At 40.3% G+C, this 22,657-nt stretch overlaps 2 protein-coding genes across 2 annotated transcripts in view; both read right to left on the reverse strand.

Moving 5' to 3' along the window:
* The window catches only part of LOC119745387 (nuclear export mediator factor Nemf-like), a 55,936-nt gene extending 49,516 nt beyond the window's left edge, over positions 1 to 6,420 (reverse strand). The window contains exons 1-5 of the mRNA XM_038221707.1: positions 6,230 to 6,420; positions 2,772 to 2,840; positions 1,649 to 1,877; positions 482 to 627; positions 154 to 221 (exon numbers count right to left, since the gene is read on the reverse strand). Coding sequence (XP_038077635.1) covers positions 154 to 221; positions 482 to 627; positions 1,649 to 1,877; positions 2,772 to 2,840; positions 6,230 to 6,288 — 571 coding nt within the window. The 5' untranslated portion in view covers positions 6,289 to 6,420. The remainder of the gene's footprint in view (positions 1 to 153; positions 222 to 481; positions 628 to 1,648; positions 1,878 to 2,771; positions 2,841 to 6,229) is intronic.
* An 11,164-nt stretch (positions 6,421 to 17,584) lies between these two features.
* On the reverse strand, positions 17,585 to 22,383 carry LOC119745167. The gene is made up of 3 exons (XM_038221392.1): positions 22,045 to 22,383; positions 19,626 to 19,752; positions 17,585 to 18,298 (listed from the first exon to the last, which is right to left on the reverse strand). The coding sequence occupies exons 1-3, from the start codon at positions 22,381 to 22,383 to the stop codon at positions 17,727 to 17,729; spliced, it is 1,038 nt and encodes a 345-aa protein (XP_038077320.1). The 3' UTR covers positions 17,585 to 17,726.
* Between the last annotated feature and the right edge of the window lie 274 nt (positions 22,384 to 22,657).

The raw sequence follows: 22,657 nt of genomic DNA on the forward strand, positions 1-22,657 counted from the left end.
TCGGAATGACCTTTTTGCATGATATTGAGGTTTTTGTCACTTCGTGAAAACACCAAGTAAATAATGGATGTTTATATCCAGAATACGACAGCTGTTTATTGGTGGTTTGCATTCCAAACACTCTGTCTTCGTCAATCCTTTGACCGAACTTACCAAAGTGAGGATTGAGGATTTTCCGAATAGGGTCCCCGGGCTTGGCTGTTGCCAACATTTCCTGAAGCCTGAAAGAAAGCAGCAGAAAAAACAAAAACCAAAGCTTTTTAGAGACCAATTCCTATACTAAATATAAAGAGTTTGGACAAATTAACAGGAAAACTATTATGAATCGCATGCTGCTGTAAGTTTCTCAATGATGCTGAATGATGAACTTGAGGTTTCACCCTCCAAAACATGGCCACAAAACATTCTGAAAACAGCTAAGATTCACCCTTTATAGCCCACCTCCCTCCGCCCCCATGAGAAACAAGACAGAAAAATTAACCTGTTTGGTTCTGGGAGTGGCTCTGGCTTCTTGGCAGCTTCTACTGGGTAGGTTTCCCTGACAGCAAACCGGACATCTTCGCTGTCTGTCCGCGTCCTGAGAAGATTCAAGATGGTGTACTCCGAGTCTGTCAAGAAGATGTTGCCCTAGAAGATGAGGTGCACAGAAACAAATGTCATCCAGAGAACATCGAAAGCAACTTGGGAAGGGGCCAGGGGGTTGTTTTAACCCTCCCAAGTCTCAAAATTCCACCAGGGAGAGTTTGGAGATTTTTTCAGGATAGAGAAAGGTCAATCGCAGTCACTTTGAGTTTACATGGGCATAAAAATCCCCGAGAGATCAAATATCGATAATGTGTTATTTGTTGCCTACTGGAGGATTTTGGCTTCAGGAGGTTTCCAAAAAACACCATTTAAAAACGCCAACAACAGGGCACACCAAAAAATAAAGATAAGCAGGCAGTATCTCAAAGTTTGTCAAGGTATTACTGGGTACCTTGGGGTCCAACCTCTAGTTAACACCACTCGTTTAATTTTGCATTCTTTCCTAAAATGTGACATGAAATTAGGTACCAATTCCTCATACCCAAATATTCTCTTAATAAACATGTGCTGGACACATGAATGGCCCATCTTTTCAAAAGGGCTTTTCAAAAGGGCTTTGGGGATTTAAAGTGATGGTAAATATACTAATAATCTGGGTAACACTGCTAAATTTATTAAACTAATGGCCCTTTTAACTGTGATTTATGTCCTGTTCTTCTTGACGTAAGATGCATCAAGAGTTTGGGAGAAAAAACAACAGATCCAGACCCTACCTGACCCAGACCTGACTTAGACCCGACCCCAACCCAAATCTAGCTCGGACCTGGACCTGGACCAGACCCAGATCTAGAATCAGACCCTGACCCAGAACCAGACCCTGACCCAGAACCAGACCCTGACTCAGAACCTGGCCCAGACCCTGAACCAGAACCAGGCCCTGACCCAGGACTGACCAAGACATTGACCCAGAACCAGACCCTTACTCAGACCCTGACCTAGAACCAGACCCTGACTCAGACCCTAATCCAGACCCTGACCCAGACCCTGACCTAGAACCAGACCCTGAACCTAACTCAGACCCCGACCCGGAACCAAACCAAACAAAACCATTTGTCGGACATACCCTGTCATATAGCTCAACAATGAGATGATACGCAGCCTCATCCGAACCAAACTGCATGTCCACGACGCGGTCCATGCCCAGCTGATGCAGCTGGTTCAGCCGTCGGCTCTTCAAGTGCTTGCGAAGCTTCATACTGAAGTTGGACGGCATGTTGGACTTGGGCCAGTCAAAGTCCGTGCTGTTGATGCGGATGCCGGACTCGATCAGAAGCATTTCTTTCTTGTCAGTGCTGATTGGATGGCAAACGAGAGGACACTTTGTCTAACATTATAAATGAGAATGTAGCTTCACAGCCATGCCTACTTCTTGAAGGAGTAACTGATCAAGTTGTGGTTTAGATTTCTGTGTACCTAACTTTGATCTGCCAACAACCATGGAAGTTAAAGGTTGATTACTTTGCTCACAAGAAAAATAACAACTGTTTTGCTGATTTGGTTCATTAGTTAATGAAACCACTTTAAAGTGTCCATGAAGTGAATTTTTCTTAGGAATACATTTTGTCCATTTTCTACAAAAATATTTTGACATCCCCTTTTGGTGAATATTTTTGTAAAGTGCATTCTTTAAACATGTCAAATTGTCCATGCTTTTCTGGACAACTGAGGGCGCTGTTGATGTAATGTCACTTCAGGAAGACATTGCTTGGATTAGGGGTTTTCTGTTCAAATTGTGAACCCAAAATTTGCTCACTGAAAAGATTTGTGAGAAAAATTTGCTCAATGGCTGCCATGAACTGACAGCACAACGAATCACCAAAGAAAAGAATAGCCACGTCAACAAAATATCCAAACTTCTGCCAACTTTTGCTGCTGAAATAGCTGTAACATTGAGGTTTGTGCCTGAAACCACATCACACTTTTCCTCATGAATATGGAAATTTGCATTAGCATAAAATTAAAAAAGGCACCAAAATACAGATAAACATGCAACGAGCGAGGCCGGAAGTATCTGTCTGTGACCCGCCTGCAGCAAGCGCGGCCAGAAATATCAAGGTGTGTTACCAGCAGATAATGGCCTGAACCCGTCGGGCATCGAGATTCCTGAAAAACAATCATGCGCCAGGGTCAAGTCATTTCAAAATAATCTTGGCGCGAACTGTTAAGGCAAATCTTGTTCAGCTTACCCCTGTAATTTGATGAGGTATGTCTTGTTGTTGATGTCGTATATGTTGATAACTCGCAGACCCATTAGTCTGTGTGGAAAGAACAAAACGACAAAGAAAACTGAAGCATTACTCTTGATATTTTGATGGGTAGTTAAAATATCGAACTTGCTGCAATGTGGGGTCTCCAAATCTGGAGCATGGAGGGAAGAACTGTTTGCACCTATCAATTACTTTCCTCGCCTCCTATTCCAACGGTAGGGAGTCGGGAACTAGCTTGAACTGGTTTCCACCCATGAAAGCTGCCCTAATTCCCGACTCCCTATTATCGTTCTACTCATTCTCATAATCGATGCATCAGGCTCAGTAACAGAATCGCGCTCGGGATGCGGGGACCATCGAATGTACGCTGGGCATGAAGACCACATAGCCTTGTTCAAACATGAACACGAATCGGAAATTTAACGTGTTCACAATTGAGAGGGAAGCTCTTGGAATTGAACAGGAAATTTCACCTTTTATCCGGATCGTAAGTAAACTTCAGCACAAGCATCTTAATCATCGATGTCTACTTGTACCTCAGGTGGCGTATTATTACTCTCATGAAAAGTTATTACTCTCATGAAAAGTTTGTTGATTTTTTCAACCATGATTCTCCTAATTATTTCTCCCTCTTACATTTCAACATTAGAAGTCTGAACAAAAATATTGATAATATGAAAACATGTTTGCACTCATTAAGTAGCAACTTATCCGAGTGAAACCTGGCTGAATACCAACTGTAATCTTAATTTGAATATGCCTGGATACATTCTGGAGACCAGAAATAGGGAGGGAAAAAAGGGAGGAGGTGTAGCAATGTACTTATTATCGAGTCTTCAATATATTCGGAGGTCTGATTTAAATGATCTGGGTAACGACTCGTTGGAATGTATCTTTGTTGAAATCATCACCCCTCGTCAATGTAAGAATCTGATTGTTGGTGTGGTTTACAAACCTCCTAATGCTGACTTCAATCAATTCATCACTAGCTGGCAAAATTGATTCATCTAAAAGTACGCTTGGAATTTTCTTAGACCTCTCTAAGGCCTTTGACACCATTAATCATGACATTCTTTTAACAAAGCTTGACTATTATGGGATTAGAGGCATTCCTCTGGAGTGGTTTAAGAATTACCTTTCTAATCGTCAACAATTTGTGTCCTTAGAGAGTCACCAGTCCTCTCTTAAACAAATATCCCATGGAGTTCCTCAAGGATCAATACTTGGACCTTTACTGTTCTCTATTTATATAAATGATTTTAACAAATCATCAGATCTGTTTTCCTTCATTATGTTTGCTGATGACAGTAATTTATTTCTTAGTCATAACAACATTGATGTACTTGCTGATTTAGTTAACCAAGAATTACTTAAAATTTCTGAATGGTTTAAAGCAAACAAATTATCCCTTAATATCAAGAAAACAAACTGCATGCTATTTTCCGCTAAAACATGGTCCCTTTTACCTGATATATATATCGATAACATAAAATTGCCCTATTCTGATTGTGTAAAATTTTTGGGATTATATATTGATCCTACTCTCTCTTGGAAAATTCAAGTTAACAACATTTGTTCTATTATCTCTAGAAATATAGGTGTCATTAGTAAGCCCAAAGCCTTTTTCCCACAGGAAGTACTGTTTATGCTGTATAATACATTGATTTTGCCTTATTTGAACTATGGTATCCTAGCATGGGGGAATTCTGCAGCTAGTTATGTGAATAGAATTCTTAACCTACAAAAACGGGCATTGAGAGTTATTAATGTCGACAGACTTGAACATTCTAATCCTCTTTTCTGTAAACATAAAACACTCAAGGTCAATGACATTTATCCACTTCAGCTTGGAGCCTTCATGCAATTGCATCGTTTGAATAATAATTTACTTCCAAATCCCATTGCACAAATGTTCTGCAGAAACGAAACTATACATCACCATTTTACCCGACAACATAGAGAATTTCACTTTTCATTTGCAAGAACAACTGTTTAATAAGACAATTAGGCATGAAGGCCCTAAGTACTGGAAGTCCTTACATAAATCACTCCAGGGCACTTGTAGCCTTCCACTATTTAAATCCAAACTTAAATCGAATTTACTATCAAATTATAATAGCTCAGATTAATCTTCTTACTGGGTTACTACTCTGTATTTCTTTTTTTCTGATCAGCAATATTATGTTTTTCTGTGTGTTATGTACAATTTAAAATTTAAACGTTCAATTGTTTTTCATTTGTTTTTCATTAAATGTTTGTATTAATCCAAGTTAAAGGGGATCTCTACTCGACAAGCTCCGCTTTTTGGGGATCCCCTTCCACCATCTCTAATTAGAAAATAATGCGCCCAAAGTGTATAAATATATTTTGTAAAACAAGCTCGAACTTTATAATACCCAAAACTACATGTATGTATTTATGCCTTGTCACATAATGAAATGAAATGAGATGTGGTAAAAATAATAAAGAATGAATGAATGAATGAAATAGTAATTTGGAGGCCATTTTGAGGGTGGAATCTGATGTTTTAGTTGGGCAATGTTGGGCTTTGGGGTCAATGACAGAATTGTGGGAAAAAATTCCGTACTCGGACGTCACTTTTTTCAATTAATTTTCTAGCGCCAAAAGTTACATCTTTTATGGTTATTCCTCCACTTTCCCTCCTCTACTCTCACCCTCTCCTTTCCTTAATTTCTATTTATTAATCAGTCAGTTACTTCATCGGGATTCGAACCTCTGATGCTTGCTTGATACACGAGACTCTTAACCGCTAGGCCGCGCACGATCGCTGTTGCAATAATCAATCTTTGGACGTATTTGAAGTATCCATTGAAATAAACTAAATATTCATGAGAAAATAAATATTCATAATGACGTATTGCACTATCATTGGCAGGCTCATGCGACGTCATGGTTGTTGATGTCACGTGTATAACGTACCGCTGTCTTTCAGCCACTACAATCAGTTTTGACTGGCTGCTTCAAGTTAGTTCTGCACGACGTATGCATCCAAAATGTGCTCTAAAAACACATTTTGAGTAAATTGTTTTCACCTTTACACAGCTTCCTGGATTTCTCTTGGTTCAAATGACAAAGTGAGGTGACAATTAATATGTTTGGCAGCAGATAAAGTGACGTCCGAGTACGGAACTTTTCCCGTAGCCCAGTAACAGTAATATGGATTTGTTTCCTTGTGTTTGTGGCCTCTAGCATCCATCCTCCTGTCATGCCTGTGCTAGTCCGAGTAACTAGGACTCTACGGATCGCTGTTTAACATTTGGACATGGTCGGGCGACCATTCCAAATGTTAAAAAGCGATCCGTAGAGTCCTCCTAGTTACTCGTGACTCGTAGTCTCGGACTACTCCTGTGCATGGTTGTGAGACATGGAAAACTCAGTTCAACTTCAAGTTGAAGTTCAATGCATGATCATCTCACCTCACTCCCAACTCCGATATTGCGGCCCGCAAGTCGATTGTTGTGTACCTGGACTTCATGGCTTATTCTTTAGAGGGTTTGTTTCCTTACTTTTGTGAAATAGTTCTAAGAACTACTGATATGAACCGACATTGGCGACAATGTGCGAATCTTTCAAGCAGCCGGTGCGACCATCGACGAATATAAATTGCGCCCTCAAGCGTTCGTCGGGCAAGCTATCATTAATTATGCGCGAGGCAATTATTTTTTTTTACAGGTTTCAGCTTGAAATGACATCACGGTTTTGCTCATGAATATGGAAATCTGCATTAGCATGAAAGACAAAAAGGCACCAACATACCCTTGAAATGGCAAAACAAAAATTGAAAATAAGGTTGAATCTGACACAAAGGTGCATTTTCAAGGATTGCAATGCATTGAATACAATTACATTGCATGGGCACTTTTGTCCACGGTATATATATGACGTGCTTGCATCTGTGGCCAGTACAAATGGAACGGGAAATTAAATCAATTTTTTTTCAAGCAAAACTAGAAAGTTGAACTTTTTTTTTATTTACCAGCTCCATCAGTTGTTACAACACCAGTTTCCTTGAGGGTCCTGGGTTAAACACTAAAAATAGAAATTCAAAGGAACAATACGTGAAAAAACAACCAAATTAAAACATATGCCTACCGACAGTTAAACGAAAACACATTAAAAAGTACAGTGCTTCCGCATGATAAAAAAACGACTTGCAATAAAAATATATTATTTAAAATATGTATAAAGGAAGACACTAGATCAAAACAGCTAATATTTAGAATAATACCTCCCATAAAACAGTAAAAGAGAGACACGAAGTTAAAACAAGAACTTACTCACTGGAAAAACAGTAATATCAAGTAGGCCTACAAAAAACATTTGCTGAAAAAAACCCCAATGTTTTCAATTTGTACCAGACCAGTAAATCAGGTTGAAATGCCTATCCGGAGTTGTTCAACTCGAGTAAAATTCCACCTCACTTTTGTTCAACAAGCACTTAATGAGGCGCATTGATCCGGGCTTTGGAAAACCAAAAACAGCTCGATATATATTTTTACTGCGCCCCCCCCCCCCCTCTTTTAATTTTCCGCCAGATTGCACACCAAATACTTTTTATGCAAGCCCATGGGAATGGATTCAGGTTTTGCTTAGTATTTGCCAGCTGAGTACATTGACAAACGGGCAACAATTCTGCTTCATAATACAAAATCAATGTCGGCTGAATATATTGTGTGGCATATCAAGTAGGCTACGGGCCGTGACGAAATGCAAAAGAGTCAAGTTAGTTGCACCTGTTAATGTGTAACCGTGCAGCTGTATGCATATACGTCATTTAAAAAAAAATATAGGTATAACTACAAGTGAATCAATTTCATGGAGAGTTGGCCTCTTCTTGACCATTTGCTACACGAGAAAAACCTTTAAAAACAATCAGTTTACAAAGGTACAGGATTCAGAAACTTGCCATCACTGTCAACAAAGGACTCTAGAAAAAGCACCTTACTACATCACGAAGAATTGGTATTCCGGTAAGTTGTTGCAGTTGCTTCTATTTCAAGTTTTAAACCAAGCAGTCCTGTTATTAATCAATAGCTACGTAGCAGGGGCGGATCCAGTTTTTGGTTGAAGAGGGTGTGTAGCTGTCTAGGAAGGGTTTAGTAGGCATGTACTATTTCTTCTGCATAATTTTCCTATCTTTTTGCGGCCGGAGGTGTGCGTTTAAACCCCTAACCTCGGTAGATCCGCCATTGCGTAGGATTATTTGCAATTACCCGAAAACAACCTGCCGATTTAGTGACAGAAACCTTGCTCAAGTGACTAGGACTAGTAACGAATTCTTTGTGAAAATAATCCGCCTGAAACGGTTTCAATTGAAGGGAAACCAACATTAAAGGTGGTTTCAAAATATGGTACCTGCGAGCGCAATATTTTACGCGCGTTGACAACGGAATCCAGTTTAAGACACCCCCCCCCCCCAAGGCCTTAAGGATGGATCCAAAAAAACAATTGGGGGGGGGGGGGGGGCAAAAACACGGTCCCCCAAAAGTGAGTCAAATTACGGCGAGGGAATTCGGGGCCCGCTTAAGGGCCCCGAACAAAATTCGAATTTTAGATGTTTTGTGGTGCGATCTGAGGCAATTTCTGAGCACTTTAACCATTTTTGGAGGAAAAGATGTTGGTGTAAGCAGTAGGCCTACCTGCCTTTATTGCGACGTCACTAAAAAAAAAAAAAAAGGTTTTTTGGGGGGAGGGGGGCATGGCCCCAGTTGCCCACCCCCCCCGATCCGCCCTTGCCCCCCCCCCCCCCAAAAAAAAGTGCGTGTTTTTTCTTTGTTTTCTCGAAATACTATCCACTTCAACAGGTAGGTTGTTTTGCACGTTACATATAATATCGTATTCTTGGAAAGAAACGAAAAGAAAACCAATCTTTCACGCTTATAGTTAATGAATTAAAAAAAAATGATCCATGTTCAAAAGTGTTTACCGGACTCAATAAACATACGGGCGCAAATACATCAACTCGCTTTCAATTAACGGTTTATCAGAATATTTTAGACACATAAAGAATAAAATATCAAATTTACAAAAAGAACAAAATAATCAGTGGTTTGTGTTCAAAACTAAGTCAAAAGGGAACAATATCGCAATAAGACTCTTATTGAAAAACAACATTTTATGCAACAGTGGGTTGTTATTGTAAATCATTAGTTTATATATAAACTGAATTCATAATTCGGTTGAATTGATAAAAAATTTACTTTAGGTCGCTTCACAGCAAGTGACGTATTAGTCAGCCTAGTTAGTCAAAAATTCAAATTACAGATCCAAGTCAAATCACAAGTCAAAATATAAGATGAACAATAAGGGAATAAATGCGTGCTTGACCGGTATTAAACACTCTGTTGAAGACCGGTTGGAGTATGGAGGCTGATAATAACCCGATGGCCCCAGTTGCCCACCCCCCCCCCCCGATCCGCCCTTGCCCCCCCCCCCCAAAAAAAGTGCGTGTTTTTTCTTTGTTTTCTCGAAATACTATCCACTTCAACAGGTAGGTTGTTTTGCACGTTACATATAATATCGTATTCTTGGAAAGAAACGAAAAGAAAACCAATCTTTCACGCTTATAGTTAATGAATTAAAAAAAAATGATCCATGTTCAAAAGTGTTTACCGGACTCAATAAACATACGGGCGCAAATACATCAACTCGCTTTCAATTAACGGTTTATCAGAATATTTTAGACACATAAAGAATAAAATATCAAATTTACAAAAAGAACAAAATAATCAGTGGTTTGTGTTCAAAACTAAGTCAAAAGGGAACAATATCGCAATAAGACTCTTATTGAAAAACAACATTTTATGCAACAGTGGGTTGTTATTGTAAATCATTAGTTTATATATAAACTGAATTCATAATTCGGTTGAATTGATATAAAATTTACTTTAGGTCGCTTCACAGCAAGTGACGTATTAGTCAGCCTAGTTAGTCAAAAATTCAAATTACAGATCCAAGTCAAATCACAAGTCAAAATATAAGATGAACAATAAGGGAATAAATGCGTGCTTGACCGGTATTAAACACTCTGTTGAAGACCGGTTGGAGTATGGAGGCTGATAATAACCCGAGCCACCTTGGTGGACTGATTAATTATACTCTTGTGTATATTCAGTAAAACAAAAATGTCATAGAAACCCGTTCATGCAATCCAAGCAGTAATACATGAATTTATATATTTATTTTTAAAATATTTTTTTTTCATGCGTTTAATGACCGGATGCTGTTTTAAAATTGTCCTATGTCAATGTTTTTGTTTATTTATGTATATGTGAATATATTTGTTTACTGTTTGTATTTTATCTGTTGTCTGGAAATCCCTTTAAATAGTGATTTGTTTCGCTTTTGGGAAATCCTCTGGCCTGTTTGTTGTTAATATTTTTATCTTGTTTGCCCGATAATAAATAAATAAATAAATAAAACAAATACACAGAGATATGACGAATTATAAAAGAGTATGGGCTTTCCACTCATTCCAATGGGATGAGATTTACACAGCTAACTTAATGTACATCAGAGCGAAAAGCCTGGAAAAGGTCCATGACAATCGTGTGATATCACTAACTGTGTAAATCCAATTGGAAAAAACCCACAACCTTTTACAATCTGTTAGATCTCTGATTTGCATGAACGGATTTCCATGGCATTATTACTGATTAACATACACAAAAGTATAATTAATGGGCTCCGACAAGATTTTAAGTAGTTTTTGAGAAATTAAAGGGTATCTGCTTCCACAATTTTTTTCGGGACACCCGGTATGGTGGATGAAAGGGTGTTGCAAAGCCATAAGCTCGACTCACTTAGCCAAGAGAACAATTTGATTTTGGTTAATAAGAAAATAAACCCTTGTAATCTATTGGTGACGCAACGGACAGTATAGTAATTTTAAAACGGCGTAGGCATTTCCAACTGAGACAATCGCCACTGATGTTGGCTGAAACCCATTATTTATTTTAACAGATGGAAAATAGTGTGTACTTCAGCTGTGCTAATATTTGGAAAGGCAAGATATACTAGCCGGCGTATTGGAAGGTCCTAAAGATAACATTCAAAGTCGGCAATTTGTATCTTATATGTGAACGAATATATACTTTTTAATTAAAAAGTGTTTCGGGAGTCGCCAACCCTTCCGAAAAAGGCTTATTTTGCGTTACATTTACCAAAGAGAAAACTTCCAACCTACACTGAATTATTGTCGGGCATAAACGTTGGCCATTTTGTGTGTGTGTCATGCCTCTTTCACAAGTGGATAGCTAGAAATATCGAAATTAGAAACAAAATAAATCGATGTGGAACTCGAAACAAAAGCCAAGACAGTCATCTTTGAGTGATACGATTTGACTGTGCAAATATCTTTTTGAATATGCACCGTCAAAAACATCCACAAAATAATTCACGATCGATACGATTGTTTTATACCAGAGAGGTGTGTTCTGAACGATGGTCGATAAAGCAAATTAAATTTGTCAGACAGCAAACATGGCTCACCATCACTGACTGTCCAATAGGAAACCTGTCATCTGGTAACGTTCACGAACGTTGACACATAAATATTATCCTTGCATGCAGATTTTATGTAATTCTGGGAGCTGGCCAATCAGAGCTGACTTAGACCCTGGATGGACGAGCCTCCATTTCATAGACGTGGGCGAAATTTACTGCAACGTACGTCACCAAACAAAATGGCGGAAGTGTATTTCTCTTTCAATTCTTGAATATATTTCCACGGTTATTTTCCAAATAAAAAAAGAGAGATCATTCCTTGATTTAAGTTTGAGCTATCCGTCGCAAAATGAACAGGAACACTCAAGGAAATCATGATAACAAATTGGGTTAAAAGAGTGTTCACAGTGGGAGTAAAATTATTTTTTTCTCCAGTTTGTCTTAACTACACGATTACAAAGCAATGTCCACAGTAGGTAAGGGTGCTAGGATGTGTGCTATCGTTTGTTTATGTTGTCAATCGAGAACACGCACATGCAACATCATCGGTGAATCGAGGACACCAAATCGAGGACGACTTCGATTAGTAAACGTGTACAAAACCAATGAGAGCTGTTGCAAAAAGGTAAGGTACAAACAAACGAAAAGGGAAGAGGGACAAACAAAAATTCTCGATTTACACCATGAACAAACGACGTTGTGATTTAAAACAATGCATTGATCCTTCGTGGACATCCTACCCCGTTTTCTCCGTTAAAGATGCTCTACCTATCCTATTTTCGAGTTTCATCCCGCAAATATGAATTCGCTTTGAAATTGCCATGTTTTTCAAGCAATAAGAAAAGTTATATACTTTTGAATGAGACATTGATCCACAAAAAAATCACCCCAGCTTAGTAATGGAATAATACTTAGCAAATTTCGAATTACTGCGGCTAGAATTCAAATAAAGTGTATCTTTTTGTGCGTTATGGGCCCAAAGGCAACCCGAAATAAAAGCGTATTTTCAGGGAGTTGAAAACGTCTCAACTTGAAAAAAAGAAGCTTTTCTCGTTGATATAAAACGTACACACATTTAAAAGTGAAGAGTACGCTTGACAACTTTAAGCACCCATCTAACTAGCACAAATTATTTACACCTCTTGAATAGTTCAAACTGTGCAAGTGCATACGTAAACTTGTCTGTCACGTGTGAGTTATAATTAAGGGCGTGAATGCATTTTTATTTTGAATTTCTCGCTTTCCTGATGCATAAAACAGGAATACGTTAATCTCATTTTGCTCAAAGCGCGGCCGGTGGCGATACAAATGCGCAGTTTAAATTTTCAATATGATTTCGAATTTTTTTTTTTTACGTTTGGAGATATCAGGCACCATAAGACGCGCATCCCATTATGCACTTTGAGTTTGACCTCACTTCCAAAACTCACGAAGTATTTTCATGTATTAAGGAAATACATTTTATTGAAATTGCCAAGAAAAAAGGAATCGCATTGTTCCCCTCTTTCGTATCTATATTGTTGGGCCTTTAATTGACATGTCCCATAGGGTTTATCCACAACGACAATACAGAGGACCTGGTCTCAGGTCCTTGGGGATGTTGTTGCATCAAGTCATCAGTTGTAAAGGACAACCTGATGTATCGTTACACGATTATCGCAGAAGTGGACATCACCGGCCCAAATCGACCTTGGGATATAAAAACCGGTGAAGCGCCTTTCCTTTGACTCATCTACCACTCTAGCAGTTAATAATTAGTAGGGTATTAGCTCGCAATAATAAAAAAAATCCATTAAGAGATTAAAGTAGTTCTATAAAGACCATGAATAATTAACAAGAAATAAAACACAAGAGCTTTTAGCAGCTAACTTGTTTTTTATTCACTCATCTATTTCTAATTAATGGGAGAATAATGGTAATATCCTGCTGCAAAAATGCAACTTATAAACTTAAAGAAGCAAGGTCCTTAAGATCATTATTTAAACCTTGGGTTTAAAGCCAAAAAAAAAAGAGGCTTGAAAATCCCGCTATGTAGCGCAAGAAGAATTGAGTAATTTTTGAATTTGATAACTATGAGTTCGTACCACCACTTTTGCCTTTGTATCCAAGAATTCTTGTAGCAAATTGGTGGGCATGTCTTGTCAATTTCTTTTGGGATGAAAGCCAGCTTGTATAAGCGGGGTGGGGTGGGGTGGGGGGGGGTCGGGGAGGGCGGTGACTAAAGGGACTGCCACACTGTTCTAAAACATGCATACAAATGTACATACAAACGTGTACACGCGTATGGGCTCCGTGCGCCAACAAAGACGTCGCTTTACCTAGCAACGACGTCCCATGGGCGGGACATTTAGCTGGTTGATGCGTATCGTTCCTTGTGCGTGACGCACGTACACCAGGGATTTGTACTAATGGTCATTGATCTCCATATGCACAGTGTATATGGAGATCAATGTACATGGTATACGGCCGCGCGTCGCGGCAACATTGGAGTCAGGCAAGATGGCGTCGGTCGGTCACCTCCATTGATCTCCAACTCAACTTCGTTCCCCATGGGTACGATCTTGCTGCGCCATGTTGTTTCCCATCATGCCTTGCGCGATCGTTAGTGTAAGGAACGCGCACGCGCCCATGGAGTCGAGGCTGCCCCCAACTGTGCTTTCTTTGCCGGTGAGGGGGTACTTGTGATCGGAACGGATACGTTTACAGACTTTACGTTCATTCATTGCATAACAGACCTTATGTGAAGCGGCCATCTTAGAGAACATCCTTTATCTAAATTAGTACAGTAACAAAGAATGCACAGAAGATTCACTCATATATCCCAGCAAAACAAAGGCACTGCTCTCTAAAATGGCTGCTGCGCTTAATGGTCTATACGTATTGAATTTAAATACTACTCGAGCTGTTGGAATATCAAACTAACCGAGTTTTCGCACCAATGGCGGTCATATTGCATTCCAAGTACGCATTTTAGTTGGTCATGTGAACTAAATTCCCGCTTGATATGTTTGGGCTAAGAAATCATGTGTTTAAATAATAAAAATGCACATTTCACGTTTTAACACAAAACGACCTACCACAGATACAATTTTAAAAGCTTCATGCTAATCGGACGAAGTGTTCCGGAGGTACCGGAATTACAAGACGTTTCATGAGGGGCTCATTGCCCCCCGGCCTCCCGGGTCCGCCAAATAGTCCGAAGGTTCGATAGTCCGAATGTTTATTGATCCGAAGGTTCGATAGTTCGAGTACACACATTTCCCATAACTTGGGGTTCATTAGTCCGACTCGGTTCGTTAATCCCAGCATTTGATGCGATAGTCCGATTAAGGTTCGTTAGTCTAAAGGTTCCATAATCCGAAGGCTCATTTGTCCGAAGGTTAGATAGTCCGAATTTAGAACAACGTTAATTTAGGCCTATTAGTCCCAAGGTTCAATAGTCCAAAACGAAAACAAGGTTCAATAGTCCGAAAGCAGTAGGCCTATAGGCGCAAAAGTCCGAATAAAATTAAATGCTGTCAATACAGTTGAACCTTATTGTCGATTCGGACTATCAAACTTTACACAAATATAACATGGTTTGAGGGTGGACAGTCGATATTCGCTCCCCGAGGTATCGGAAGTTGACAAACAAGTTCCCGAGGCGAAGCCGAGGGAACTAGTTTGTCAACTTCCAATACCGAGGGGAGCGAATATCGACTGTCCACCCGAAATAAACCATGTTATATTTGTTTTACTATACCTCATACATATTCAGTTGCCGAATTTTGTTTTATTATTATGCACCTAAAACAAAATTCGGGGAAACTTGTACAGCTCACCAAAAAATTCAACTTCAATTACTAGTTCGGTTCGTTTGCAGTATAATACAGTTACTACAGTTGTAAATACAGTTGTTTGCAATGTGTACAACTTTCTTTTGTACAGGAGACATCTTTACACGGTCTATACATTTTCTCCAGTACGGCATCATTGAGCTCTGGAAATTAACATTTACGTGAACCATGCAACCGTGCATCTCTCCTGGGCGATGTTCGCGCGTGCGTACTGCACCCGTGCGACAGTTCCTCGATTGCTCTGTAAAGCGCATGCGTAGTAGACTGTCGCACGGGTAACCCATGCGACAGTCTACTACGCATGCGTATTTACAATGTGCGTGAATCCTCGCGCGCGCGTTTGGTAAACAGCAAGAATAACATCTGGCACGTGATGGTGAATTGACCATTGAACGTTCGGCTCTAGATCATGAATATGTATGAGGTATAGTAATACCATCTATTCGGACTATCGAACTTTCGGATGATTGAACCTTACATTTTTGGTAGGGCCAGTATCACAAATCCAGTGGTACCACTTGCGATAATTTATTCGTACATCAACGGGCCAGTATGTTTATTCGTGAGAACAGAACAATGATATCAAGAGCATTGTTGTTATTTAGTCAACCGTAACATTCAAGCATTTTTAAGAACGGTCGTCGTCGAGCTAGCCTAGTGGATAGCGAGATGAGCTATGGATACAAAGATCCTTGGTTCGAATCCACGTCGTCGCTGATCACCTTCATCGATTTTTTTCTTCTCTGAGTTTATCGTTGAGATAATTTTAATTTAAGGGGACAAGAGAATGAGAACCTTGCATGATGGAAAGGAAAATCATGAATTATCATAAGTGGTATATACCACTGGAGTTGTGATACTTGCGCTACCCATTTTTTACGGACTTATGAGCCCTTCGGATCATCGAACCTTCGGACTATTTAACCTTCGGACTATTGAACCTTCAGACTAACGAACCTTCGGACTAACGAACCTTCGGACTAACGAACCTTCGGACTAACGAACCTACCGACTATCGAACCTTCGCACTAACGAACCTACCGACTATCGAACCTACCGACTATCGAACATTCGGACTAACGAACCTTGGAGTAACGAACGAAGCATTTATTTAGTATTCATAAATACCTAAGACAATTTACGCATTCCTATTGGTCGAGAGCCCGTCACGTGGCCGGTCTTAAACGGATGATAAAGACATGGCTAGCTGGTCTTAAACCATTGATCTCCATATACACAGACTGTATGGAGATCAATGTCTTAAACACTTTTCCAGTGTCACAATAAAATGTGGACTCCTAAAAATCCAGTGCCTCTTATCGTTTCATTGGTTGAACGTTCACAATCCTCACGTAGGCTTGCGCAACACTACCAGGGAGTCAGAATTTTATAGTTCTAAATTCAAAACGCAACGCGCCAGGTGCGTTCAGCGCGACATCGCGCCCTACATGATACGCGCGCGTCAATCTCCATAAAAGGGTTGTTTACATCTTACTCGCCAGCTGAACACTCTCCATTATTTTGCAAGAGGGATGTTTCAAAAAGCATAAAGTGAATTTGTTGAACAAAATCGGGATGTTTTGAACGAATTATATGATTTTTTTTTTTACCGAAAAGGTATTTATGAATGGGAATAAATATGTACTCCGGCGGTATTTATCACTCTGTTTAAGACCACTTAGAGTCTGGGTGCTGATAATTACCCTCGCCTCCGGCTCGGGTAATTTCAGCACCCAGACTCTAAGTGGTCTTAAACAGAGTGATAAAAACCTCCGGAGCACACATTTATTCCCTTATTCTAAACATTATTTTCCGAGTTTTGTCACAGTCATGTATAGATTTCCACCAAAAAAATTATGTTTTTAAACATTATATTCTACAGTATAATTGCAGGTTATATACATTAGAATAAATTATATGAAATTATCAAACAGAAAGTACATAGGCCTATCGGGGCAAATATTTACCCAAAAAACCCATTCAGTATGAACACATACACATTTTAACTGGTTATCTATAATGTGTTGAGAAAATGCGTTCATATATGCGTTCCGCATGCTCTTCAACAAATCCACCCCCTGTTAATACATTTTTAACTGTTTTATTCTAACCCCAATCGATACTGATTGTGGGGCGGAAACCAGCCTACTCTGCGAGAACGGAATTATTGTCTGGCAGCCAGTAACTCGAAATCGAATAACGAATTCAATTAATACACGTGGTTCGATTTTCTTCGGTCGATGGCTCCAGAAAAGGAAGCTATTTTTCGGGATGAAACTCGAAAATAGCACGGGAATGCATCTTTTAATAAAAGTGCCAGCACTTCGCAACCAGTACACTAGAGTATGCACTACCAATATCTCCACTCCTTTTTATTTAAAGAACGAAATATCGCCCCACCTTCCATGGATGGGTCCAGTTTGGCCCCGGGAGAGGGTGGTGGGGGTGGGGGTGGGGGTGGGGGTGGGGGTGGGGGGGGGATAGCAGGCATGTGCTACGTTTTTCTGCATGATTATGCATGTTGTGCAATTGGGGAGGGGGGGGGGTAGACCGCCTTAATCCACGTACTATCCATCACTGCCTTTTCAGAAAAATTACCAATATGGCGCCCCGGTTGAAAAATCTGGATACGTTACTGGTAAAGATTTGGACAACAGAACACCGAAGAAGAACCAAATGGCCTGGGTGTGTTTGCCACGACATCTTCGTAACACTCGGAGCCCGTGTAGTCACCACATCCGTTACTGTACAGCTGCACATCGCGGTTAGGCACAGCGCTATAGAGCCAAGAGCTGGGTGGACGGTAACCGCTGAGGTAAGCAGCCTTCAACTCGGGTAGCGAACACGGGTGAGAGGCCAGTGCGGAGCAGCCCCGTGCTTGCCCGGCGACATCCTGGAGACTGTAGGTCTCACTGGTGATGATGGGGTACTGGGGGCTGAGCTGCGACCCGAGGCAACAGATGCCGGGGGAAGAGGTTGTCATCGGCAGGCCGTGTTGAGTGACTTCGTTCCCGTTCACCACCGCCTGGCTGTCCGGCACAGCGTACCAGATATCGGTGTCTGCCGGTAGTATAAGTTCGGCGTACCCAGCCGCGTAGGCCCGGTCCACTTCCCACAACTCGCAGAGATGCTGGTCGGCCGTTTGGCAGTCGGCAGAGGCCGATGCCTGCGTGTCATAGGTGCGGTCAGTCAAACCAGGTACCTCTAAAGAAAATATCAGAAAAGTTGGGTTTTTTTTTAATGGAAAAATCAATCATTTTATTTGAGCATGAAAATTGTACACACAATAATAAATAAATAAATAAATAAATAAAAAGCGTACTCTTTCTTATTTTCCATGTGTGCAGATTTCAGCAACTTAACAACAAATCGAGATTCTGTTTTTTTTTTTTTTTTTTTTTACATCTTCAGTGATTTTACAAAATCTCTCCGAAGTGCCCAACTTTTGTCAAGCCCCCCCCCCCCCAAAAAAATGTTGTTAAAAACTAGATGGTTGTGGACAAACACGTGGCTGTTTCGGAATTTAGTTGACATAAATTCAGGTCATGATATAGATTGATAGTTTGCACATCCCAATGTTGGTGCATGCATACCAAGTTAGCACCAAATCGAACCTGTACTTCTGTTCATGTATAGACGTTGTGCCTATACAGGGTGGATAAAAAAAAACGAAACCGAGATATTATTGCTAATTGAAACAGAAGTAGGGCACATGTGAATCAAAGGGAGATATCCTCTGCTATAGGGTTGAATCTCTTCCTTAAAATGACACCCTGGTCATGTCATTACATTCACGGTTGACTGAGCAGTGACCAATTTTATGAAAGGGTCTATTTAGAGAGTTGCACCACTTTTCAATTGTGGTTTTTGTGGTGTTACTTGTCAGAGTGAAAGGCTATGGTTGCCAATCAAGGCTGGTGGGGAAAAAAAGTGATTTCACCACGAAAAGTGGCGAAATTCTCTAAATAGACCCATTCATGAAACTGGTCACTGCTCAGTCAACCGTGAATATAATGACATAATAAGGGTGTCATTTTAAAGAGGAAATCAACCCTAACAGAGGATATCTCCTTTTGATTCACATGTGCCCTACTCATGTTCCAATTAACAATACTATCTCGGTTTCGTTTTTTTTTTTTTATCTACCCTGTATAAACTAATACACATGTCATGTTCTACTTTGAATGTAACGGTTACCTGGGGGTTTGGGGTTACCTAATTTGTATGTCCCTGACTTTGGAGATTCCAACTAAATATGAGTCGATGTTATGCAAACATTACATGGGCATCAAACTGTATGATATTAGGCCAAAGATGAGAGTCTTTTCATTTTGGTTCGAAAACTAAAGGTCAAACAAAATTGGTTTCAATGTTAGAAACGACGAAGACGGAAACGACGGTTACCTAACATTTATCAGACTGATCAGAAATATTTTGGTCTTGGAACCAGACTAGGTGGAAAGCAAACACAGTATTCACAATTTGGGCAGCTTGTAAGGAAAAATTAAGTAGGCCTACAGTTAAGACTTACCCCTGTTTCCTTTGGCTTTAACCAGTAACTGGAGCCTCGCAACATCAAGTGGCTGCAAGAGAAACACAAACACAGGACCATAAACATATTTAGCTGGCGCACGTAGTTGACAAGCGTTAGTTAGCCCCTTTGTAATTGTGATAACCAACCTCTGGGAGTTCCAAATACTGGTGCCAAACAATAGACCTAAGACATAATGACGTCACTCTCTGTTTACATGTACACTTTCCTATAATAGTCTATGTAATAGACCCATGGCAAATACCATGGGTCTATGATATGTGAACAGATTCGCTGATTAATTAGGCTAGCGGGCACTTTCCATATCGGGTCGTCATTCACCCGTTGCGCGTCATAGACAATGGATTAAAAAACCCTGCGTCACGCGCTCTGTATCATGTTACGCGATAATGTGCCCTGCTGTTGTTGCATTACAAAACACTGCGTTCGAACCGACCAATCAAACCATTTAGTCCTAATTTAGGAATGAAATGACGTCACGACTTTGTAAAGTCGACTCGGATTGGCTGGCGCGCGGCTTGCATATATGTATATGTCTAGACATATCAGAAGTTATACAGGGGTCTTGCTCTGTGGATAACAGGTGATACTCAGACTACTTTCCTACGGGAGCCATGGCCCAATTTCATGGCTCTGTTAACCACAGAATTCCGCGCTTACGATCACCAATAATTGTGCCAACAGCGGCTAGCAGAAAAATTCTGCGTTAACCCAGTAAGCACAGAATCCTTAGTTACGGGATGTACGCATGCACAGCAGTCAAAATTCCTCGCCAACCCATACGATACCCTTACCGTAAGCACGGAATTGTCTGCTACAGTAAGCAGTGATTCTGTGCTTACGGTATACAGAGCCACGAAATTGGGCCGGCTGTGGGAACGAGATCTACCAAGCTCCCAAAGGCAGGGTGATCGTAAGGTCATGGCTAAATTCTGCCAAATGGACTTCCAAAATCTGTCAGATTGATAAGAAATCTGCCAAGTTCCCAAGAATTACTCGAAATGCTCGAAATACACTATAAACACTTAAAATCACATGCACATATTGTCGTATTGCCTTAATTAAGGTTCAAAGTAATTGCAAACATAAAGATGTTATGGAATTGCGTAAATTTTAAACAAAACACTCGCCGAAGTCCAGTTCCCAGTGAACCTCGGCACCTAAACCAGCCAAACTGTCCCATTATGCAAGAGTTTGTTTGAAAAGATCAAAGCATTTGTAAACAAATGTACCTTTTTGTCAAATTTGCTATGTTTTTCTGTCAAATAACCATTTTTTGCAGAATTCTGCCAGAAATCGGCCAAAAAAAATCCATTCTGTCAAATTTTCAGTCAAACTTGTTTTATAACAAAAATCTGTCAAAGTTAGCCGAAAATCGGCTAAAACGGTCACCCTGCCCATAGGAAGGCGCACACGTAAACAAAGCATGATTGAATCTTCGCTCATTGTCATTTTGTGCTCAGTGATTCTGCACTTGGCCCAGGCCAGCCAACCCGAGGCAGCAATTCCATACCAAAAGAATGCAGTATCCCGCTGGTGATTTTCAACACAACTATCTGCGGTTGTGTGTACTTTGTTCGGGGAGTTGCATTTATTGATGAAACGAAAACGATCCATTGGATAAATTCGCAGTCATGCTTCTTTTTAAATTGTATACGTTTTGATGTAAAGACGTCATTATCCGATCCTTATTGTAATGCCTTATTATTGCCCATATCGTCACCGTTTTGACGAAGTGACGAATCTGTGCACACAGCTGCGAAACCAAGTTTTGAGAAATCAAATCGCATTTTCGCTTACATTTTCCCCCAGAATAAAAATATATATAGCTAATGCGATTGCCCCCAAAATATAATACTCATACATTCGTGAACGCAGATTCGTCACTTCGTCAAAACGCATCTAAATAATTATAGCACACGTTTAACATCAATGCGACTAAGTGACGAGTAGAGATTTTGCCACTTCTTCAAAACGAAAAACTGGGTGTGTCGCACTTTCCTTCAACGAACGATTGAATTTCGTGTCCTGAAGTGTGGTAATCATGTAGAGGACATCCTAAAAATGTTAATAAAGGCCGATCCCAAAATATCAGCTTAAAATCTCGGTTTTGGATGGATTCGTCACTTCGTCAAAACGGTGGAGATTTTGGCGTGCAGAAAAAAAACCCCAGATTCGTACCGCCTCCCTTATCAATGATATAGATGCGTCGGATAAAAAAAAAAAACACTTGACAGGGCAAACTACCTTAATATTGTGTATCAAACAAAATGCAACGGAGTAACTCTGACGAACAGAACTTTTTTGGTAGACAATTTGTGGAGGAAATGTAAGAAGAAAAAAACCCAGACCTGCATCATTTCCCGTCCATCTTTTGTGTTTTGCATTCATTTCTTACCTTTTCTGGCCCACAATAGTAGGCACCCGTCCATCCTCTCACAGCCAGCGGGAAACGCGTGGCTGAAGCCCCGTTCAGCTCGCACCGGCTCACGGTCCCGTTCCAGTAGTTGAACGAGAAGCAGCGGTCGTCCGACAGGCACTCCTTGCTGCAGTGCATCTTCGAAGCCCCCGTGAGGTTACGGAAGCCTTCACCGAGCAAGACCCGGTTCCCTGAGCCGTAGAAATACTGGTGCGCGCTCCGAAGAGCTAGAGAGCCGCTTTGCTGGGATGCGGCAGCCCGCCACGCCACACAGAAGGCCACAGCCAGACCCATCATCAGAATAGGAACTACAGACATCGTCAACGTCAAACTAACGTAAATCTTACAAGCAAGATCAACATGAATTGTATGTCTTCTTTTAGACAAGATTAAACTATTTCCTATATGAAACTGTTGCCAATTTCTTGTGATATAGCCTGGTATGGTAAAACATGATGTCGACACTGGTGTCTGATACTTATTAATAACTAATAAGTAGAACGATAACGGTGATCGTGACGCTGGATCACTTAATGCGTTTATCCATCAGCACTCTTCTTCCCTTGAATAAAACAATAAAGTCCTTGAAAAC

This window comes from Patiria miniata, unplaced genomic scaffold (assembly GCF_015706575.1).
Source record: "Patiria miniata isolate m_02_andy unplaced genomic scaffold, ASM1570657v1 HiC_scaffold_7, whole genome shotgun sequence".
NCBI classification, from domain to species: domain Eukaryota; kingdom Metazoa; phylum Echinodermata; class Asteroidea; order Valvatida; family Asterinidae; genus Patiria; species Patiria miniata.

Bases quoted from the DNA above. Each gene is read 5' to 3' on its own strand.
- LOC119745167 (XM_038221392.1), bottom strand. From the start codon at position 22,383: ATGTCTGTAGTTCCTATTCTGATGATGGGTCTGGCTGTGGCCTTCTGT. The intron at 19,753-22,044 runs GTAAGAAATGAA...ACAATTACAAAG, and splicing joins ACTATTGTGGGCCAGAAAAG to GGGCTAACTAACGCTTGTCA. The intron at 18,299-19,625 runs GTAAGTCTTAAC...TATTTTCTTTAG, and splicing joins TAAAGCCAAAGGAAACAGGG to AGGTACCTGGTTTGACTGAC.